General features: G+C 36.0%; 1 protein-coding gene across 2 annotated transcripts; it reads right to left on the bottom strand.

Moving 5' to 3' along the window:
• Positions 1-1,150: 1,150 nt before the first annotated feature.
• LOC131032841 (oxoglutarate-dependent flavonoid 7-O-demethylase 1) lies at positions 1,151-6,165 on the bottom strand. Of its 2 annotated transcripts, XM_057963911.2 has the most exons (8): positions 4,932-6,165; positions 4,503-4,588; positions 3,989-4,354; positions 3,691-3,885; positions 3,067-3,419; positions 2,480-2,721; positions 1,959-2,283; positions 1,151-1,703 (listed from the first exon to the last, which is right to left on the bottom strand). In XM_057963911.2, exons 5-8 carry the CDS (start codon positions 3,334-3,336, stop codon positions 1,452-1,454), a joined length of 1,089 nt encoding a protein of 362 aa, XP_057819894.1. In that variant the 5' UTR covers positions 3,337-3,419; positions 3,691-3,885; positions 3,989-4,354; positions 4,503-4,588; positions 4,932-6,165; the 3' UTR covers positions 1,151-1,451. The 2 variants fall into 2 exon arrangements, with proteins under 2 accessions (XP_057819894.1, XP_057819892.1); XM_057963909.2 differs by having other exon boundaries at positions 3,691-4,354.
• Between the last annotated feature and the right edge of the window lie 855 nt (positions 6,166-7,020).

Genomic DNA, 7,020 nt, shown 5'->3' on the forward strand with positions numbered 1-7,020 from the left:
AACATTAAACAACTCAATCTCCATCGACTATCTGCTCCAACATGTGAGACAATTCCAAAGATAATTATCTCTTATCCGCAATATTCCACCCTTCCCTTCGATCATAAGCCTATTTGGCCAAGTAGTTTGCTACTCTATTCTACTCCCTAGGAATGTGAGTAAAAATAATAGATTCCAAAGAACTATGCAACTGCAAAATCTACCCAATAACCAAAGCTAAGTGTTAATTAACATCATCAAATCATTATGCATTCAATAGAGTCACCACCACTTGCAAATCAAGTTCACAAATAATCTTTTTCTAGCCAAAACACAACAGCCAAAAACACAACCTCTTTTCATGTCATCCAAAATGGCAAGAGCCTTCATGTATGTAATTATTTGTATAAAAACTTTTATTTAAACTGAAAAGATAAATATCAACATCTATAGGGTCTACATCTCAAATAATTTTTTTCAAGCCAAAAACACAACCTCTCTTCATGTCATACAAAATCGCAAGAGCCTTCATGTAATTATTTGTATAAAAACCTTTATTTAAATTGAAAAGAGCCTTCATGTAATTATTTTTATAAAAACCTTTATTTAAATTGAAAAGATAAATATAGATGTATTTGTATAAAAACCTTTATTTAAATTGAAAAGATAAATATAGATGTATTTGTATAAAAACCTTTATTTAAATTGAAAAGATAAATATCAACATCTATAGGGTCCACATCTCCTGCGGATCACACTTGATCAAAGACAGTCCCATGAAAAGTGTAAATAATTCTCCATCACAAATAGAGAGTCGCATGAAAAGTGTGAATAATTCTCCACCACAAATATTGAGCAACCATCTTGAAAGATCCACTGGTTTTTTTTCTTTCAACCAAATATGCCAAATAATGAAAAACTAAATTAGTTAGCCCCCATCCCGTTCCTGCATAAACAAAATATTATTGCTAAAAAGAAAAATGTCTCCAACAGTATGACGTGCTGTAACATTTTCTACAGAGTTAATCAATAATTGAGTGGATGCGAAAGTATCGTTTCAAGGGAGAAATTTATGACCAGAAAGCCTTTAACACATGCATAATTTTAAAGTGAGATTTGAAGATTTTTCTTTAATAAATGATGACTATTGGAAGAGAGTTGCAACATGATATCTCTGTAAAAAGCTCGGTAAATTTTCTTAGAAAATCTATGTACAAAAGGCGCTATATGTTTTTTAGATTGTACCTTTTTAATATCGAGTGCCACTTTCTTCTAATGACTGATATCTATACCTATGTTTAAAACTGCAACTCACAGAAAATCAACATTACTTAATCGTGTAGTTCATTACTTTTACTGATCACTGAGCAATTCCTTAAATTAAAAGCCCGTAAAAGCCCATGATAGAAGTTGTTCATCAAATTGAATGCAGATGGTCTTAGCCATATTGAACAAATTCAAATAAAAGAAACTTATAACATGATTTTGGCAAATTCAATCTTCTTCTTCTTCCCTTCAAGTTTTCCAGAATACAAATTTTTTACATAGTCTGCACGAATGAATCTTCTGTATTGACAGGGATGCAACTCATCTATGAGCTCAGGAGCAGGACCCACTTCTGTTTCCACACTTGGACTACAAAACATGGCAATGGAGATTCGATCTCTGTCCATGTTTGTGACTGCCCTGTGCTCAATGCTCTTATAAATTCCGTTGCTTATCACCTGAATAAAAATACAGAAAAAAAAATTTAGATTTGATATCGATCTGGTGGAATCAAACATTAGTCCCCATTATTCACACCCAAGTAGTAAATCAATAATGGACTTGGACTGGGCAAAGTTTTGTTTTGTACATGAAATCTTGAATACAGGAAATCATTCATAACTTGGATTAAAAAACCCAGAACAAGCTAAAACAGTTTGATAGTTTCTACAGATCGGTTTGGCCTAAAGACTGGTAAAATTCATCATCATTACCTCAAGCATGTCCCCAATATTGATAACCAGGGCACCAGGGATGGGTTGAACAGGAACCCATTCACCATCCTTACAGATCTGTAGCCCAACTGTTTCATCATCCTGCGACAACACTGTAAAAGCACTTGCATCTGAATGAGGGCTTATGCCTAAAACCAGATCTGGTCTTGGGCAGGGTGGGTAGTAATTCAATCGCATGTACTGTATCATTTTCCCACACATATTAATGAAATGGTCTGGTTTTAGCCCAGCGTTCTCTGATAGAAGGCAAAGAACTGTATTCCCAAACTTTTGAATTTCAAGTGCGTATTGATCCACGGTTTCTCTGCAACAAATGGGCAGTGCAATCAAATTGAAAATGAAAATGATAGAAGCAATGGACTGAAAAAATGGAATTGAAGAAGTAGATATGGTTTACACATACATAGCAAAAGAGGGAAAATAGACTTTACATGAGATCAATCCAATAACATTTTATCAACATGAGATCATTAAATGATAAACCCTAAATATATAGGTACCTAAAATCTGATGGCTTTGTAGGCCACAATTCCATTTTTCTATTCTCTGGAGGCAGAGTTGTCAACGACATAACATCTGCCCAGTCCAGTATTTGGTCATCTGAGGCTACAAAGGTCTGGCCATAGCCTTCAATCTCTTGTATTTTGTACTTGAGCTTTTCCTCCAAAGGTAGTTGAATGAATTCCCTTACATTTGCCTTCATCGTTTCCATCAGAGACAGAGGAATTCCATGGTTCACAGCCTGTCAAGGAGACAGATGCTATCTTACTAAAATAAGTAAGATTGGAGAATAGATATGATATGGAAACCATCATATGGGTAACGGCTTTATAATTTTTTTCATATTTTATACAATTAGTATGCCATCACATAGATAAACGACTATAGTCTAAGAAAGGAAATTTTTCCTAAAATCTGGTTTCTATACATCATCTGGTTTACGATTTATGATGGCCTTAGGAAGATAACCCTGTTGTCAATTAATTGGGTTTACTTGAAGTGATTGTCAAAAGCTCTTCATATGTAAACTTCTTTCTAGAAATTGTTAATCTACCACATTATCTATAATCGATTTTGATGTACCCACCTGGAAAAATCCCCATTGCTGGCATGCAGTACCAAGTTTTTCCAATTCCTTTTGCCTGCAGAGATCCGAATCTCTCGAAAACATGGCCATATCAATTACGGGGATGTCCAATTGATGAGGAGTAGAGTTATTTGGGCGCTCTTTCTCTGATCTGATGTACCTTTCAGGCAGGCTGTGAAGGTTCTGAGATGCCAATTCCTGAACAACAGGAACTGAAAACCTTTTTGAAGTTCCATCAGATGGATTAAATACCAGGGCTGAATTATACATGATGTTTGTATGATCGATATAAACAAACGCCGGTTTGCTTCTTCACCCCTAAACAGAATATATATGATGGGCTAGGTATGACACTGAAACCATCTCATATATTAGTAAGAGGCAGGAGGATGCTAAAACAATCACCTTCAAAATAATAATATAATAAGGGTTTATAGAGCAGCACAGTGCAATGATAACAATGTTAGTATAAATTATATAGAGAATTGAAACATTTTTTTAATGATAAATGTCATTATTTGTATTAAAAAAAATGTACTACACAATACAATTAGTATATAAACTTCTACTTTCTCACAATTGCTAGTCTATTGCATAATTTATAAACAATTTTGATGTGCACACCTGAAAAAAAACCCATTGCTGGCATGCAGTACCAAGTTTTTCCAATTCCTTTTGCCTGCAGAGATCCGAATCTCTCAAAAAGATGCCCATATCAATTATGGGGATATTCAATTGATGAGTAGAGTTAGTTGGGCGCTCTTTCTCTGATCTGTTATACCTTCAAGGAAGTCTGTGAATGTTCTGAGATGCCAATTCCTGAACAATAGGAACTAAAAACCTTTATGAAGTTCCATTGGAGGGATTAAACACCATGCCTGAATTAAACATGATAGCTTTTTAATTTAAACAAACCACCTACTTGCTTCTACACTCGAGCACTTTTCACTCTCAGAAACACAAAATATGTGTGTAAGAATAGCTACTGGATGATTGTCGAAAATTCTATCCACCGGTGAAAAGTGTATTCTACTTGTCAAGATATTTGTGGTCCTAAACTAATTTTGTAATTACGCCGAAGGCGTCTTCTTATCTGAGATGAACCGGCTGACTTTGAACATCGACGGTGCAGATCATGAGAAAGAGGATGTGATCAGAGGATGCAAGACGATCACAGGCATCCTGACCATTGATTTTTTCTGAGTAGGAATCCATTTCCTAAAAACATTGGTAGATGCATTTGAAGTTGCGTGCGATTTTGATCTTCAAATGGGCTGTATCTACTCATCTGCGCTCCACGTCAGTGAGCCAAAAAAGACAAATCATAAATAGCATTACTTATAGTTTTAATAATATTGTTACTGAAAAGCGAAAAAAAAAATTGTTACTGAAAAGCTATGGCAAGATAAGACCAGTACATAATTAACAAACCGTACCTGGCTCGCTCTGCAAACAAGTTGATCTTTCCTCTTTGTAGCCGTCTCCATTCCGATTTATGAATTGCTGGTGATTGTATGTATAGCTGCAAAAAAATGCATACATCAAAATTGCAAAACTCACTGCTAAAGTTCCCTATAAATACAGGTTTAAGAATGATTACAAATATAAAGCAGATGAATACAAGTTTTAGAATCCCTAGTATAAACTCCTAGATACCAGAAAAAAGAGGGTGCTATGATCTGAACTTTAAATTAGCCTTTGAACATATAAATAAAAATCCTGAAGTAACAGTTTATGTGGAGTTGTGACAAACTTCTTGCCTTACAATTTCAAAACTCAAAACACCAACAAGTGCTACAATTTAATACTGGATTGCAACAAGAACTTCAACTTTCTTCACATCAAACCTGCAAAACAAAACTTACATGCATGATCTTTCATTTGGCCCCTCTCAGTATACAAAGCTCTTTCTCTTTGATTCTTTGTCCCGTCTCTGGTTAAACCCAATTGTTTGTGCTGACTGGGTTGATTCTCCTCCCCTTCTCCCCTTATTGGTCTGCTTCTAACCACAAGCCCCTTTCTTTCTCTCAGGCTGTGATCTCCCAATTCCCTCACTATCTTGGGCCGATACCCTCCACTCTTGGCAGCCGCACACGCTAACCTCTTGGGTTCATTCCACTCCTACTTGATCAATCTGCCCAATGCCTCTTTTCTCTCACATTTTATAATATGCAAAGGATTACAATCAATTCATTTGCTTGATCGGATTTTCTTGCTTCAGCCCTTCTTCTCTTCATTCCGTCGACTCTTCACATCCCCCCTCACCCTTTGGCATTCTGTCTTCGCGATTATGAACACATGGCAATGTTTCTCTAGCCTTGATGGGTATCCGTACCCTGCTCTAAGACCGTGAGAATTTGCTGGTAGAGTATGCGGAACTTGGCTTAAGCCTGTCAATTCGTTTGCTCGGAAGTTTCTTAATTTCTCATTTTGTGCGACTCCCGCAATCATTGCAATCTTTAGAGGCATTCTGTCAAACAGTTCATGTGCGTGACTAAGCTTCTACCTTTGCACATGTCTACCGGTGAGATTGCAACTATAACAATCCTCTACTGTTATCCTTTGATAGAAGTCCTCTTGTAAAAATATCAGGCAAGGAGAACGGTGGGAAAGGTTATGGAATTTCTGTGCACTTTATAAATACTTCTACATATTGCATACATTTATACCAGAGAACTTGTAACTACTACATCTGATAAAAAATCCATTTTCAACTGCACTTTGATGTATATCGATACCCTCTTCCAAAGCCTCTGTTTTAGCACGGGTTGGTAATACGCTGGAAAAAGTTATGAAATCTGGCATTGCTCTCGACAACTGCATTTGCTAAAAAGAGTTAAGGGTGTAAGAAGAGATAGGAATGATTCTTCGGAGAAGATTTGGATCCTTATATATGGCCAAATGCATGAAATTTACAGAGAATGCAGCATTTTGATGAAGGAATAAATGAATAAATAAAGAAGAGTATCCGAAGGTCTATTATGTTCTAAAATTCACCAGATGCATAGTATGGAAATTGTCTCTGCAAAATAAAACAAGAAGACTTGATTGTCTTTCTTTTGCAAACTAAATTACTCTCTGAACACAACCTTTTTTCTTCTGCCTTTCTTTCCACCAAACAAAGGCCACCAAATCCTAAGGCAGCAATGATACCTGGAATACATGCAGATGATACTTGGAAGGCATGCAGCGTATATAAGAGTGGCAACAAACTTTATTATTTTAAGATGTGATCTCGTACTTAAAAGTGTTTTTATATAATTTGACTTTATTCAAATTTCTTTCTTTCACTTTATTCAGAATGTCATGTTACTCCAGTCTCTCCACTGCGTGCTTTGGATTTAACTCCTATTTAGTGCCTCCGTACCAGGTAACTACTGTGTTCAAAAGCTCTTAACTTTCATTATATGGCAATCCTACTTTATGATATATAAACAACTAGCAATTGCATCTTAGTGTGTAATGGGCATGCCGAAGATGTGTCGAAGGTAAATTATGAAAAAAATGATCTACTTTTAGCATTCATTTGTGCAATACATGAAGTCAATTGAAAAAAGATGTTGTTTGTGCAATAAAGGTTACAATGGATAAGAGATAGTTTCATGTGAATTATGCATCCACTTACAAAGATCTGGACAACTGAAAGAAAACCTTTGAAAGAATAACATAAACAAGATCTATTACTAATAGGCTCATATTATGTTTTCAATATAGAGAGTGGAAGGGAGAGAGATACATAGGGACAAAATGAGGGAGAGATAGAGGGGGAAGAGCGAGAGAGAGAGGGGGTAAGGAGATGGAGATAGAGAAAGAGATAGACATGGACATGGAGAACAAGAGGGTTGGGCCATATAGAAAGACAAAGAGATATAGATATAAAGGTCTAGAAAGAGGGAGATCTAGATGGAAGGATTGAGAGAAATATGTCGAGAGATAAAGGGGGGTAGATGAAGA

Source organism: Cryptomeria japonica, chromosome 5 (genome assembly GCF_030272615.1).
Source record: "Cryptomeria japonica chromosome 5, Sugi_1.0, whole genome shotgun sequence".
In the NCBI taxonomy this organism is placed as follows: domain Eukaryota; kingdom Viridiplantae; phylum Streptophyta; class Pinopsida; order Cupressales; family Cupressaceae; genus Cryptomeria; species Cryptomeria japonica.

Coding starts and splice junctions, on each gene's coding strand:
- LOC131032841 (XM_057963911.2), bottom strand. CDS start 3,336: ATGTATAATTCAGCCCTGGTATTTAATCCATCTGATGGAACTTCAAAA. Junction 2,284..2,479: donor ACAAAGCCATCAGATTTTAG/GTACCTATATAT, acceptor CATTTGTTGCAG/AGAAACCGTGGATCAATACG. Junction 1,704..1,958: donor ATATTGGGGACATGCTTGAG/GTAATGATGATG, acceptor ATTTTTATTCAG/GTGATAAGCAACGGAATTTA.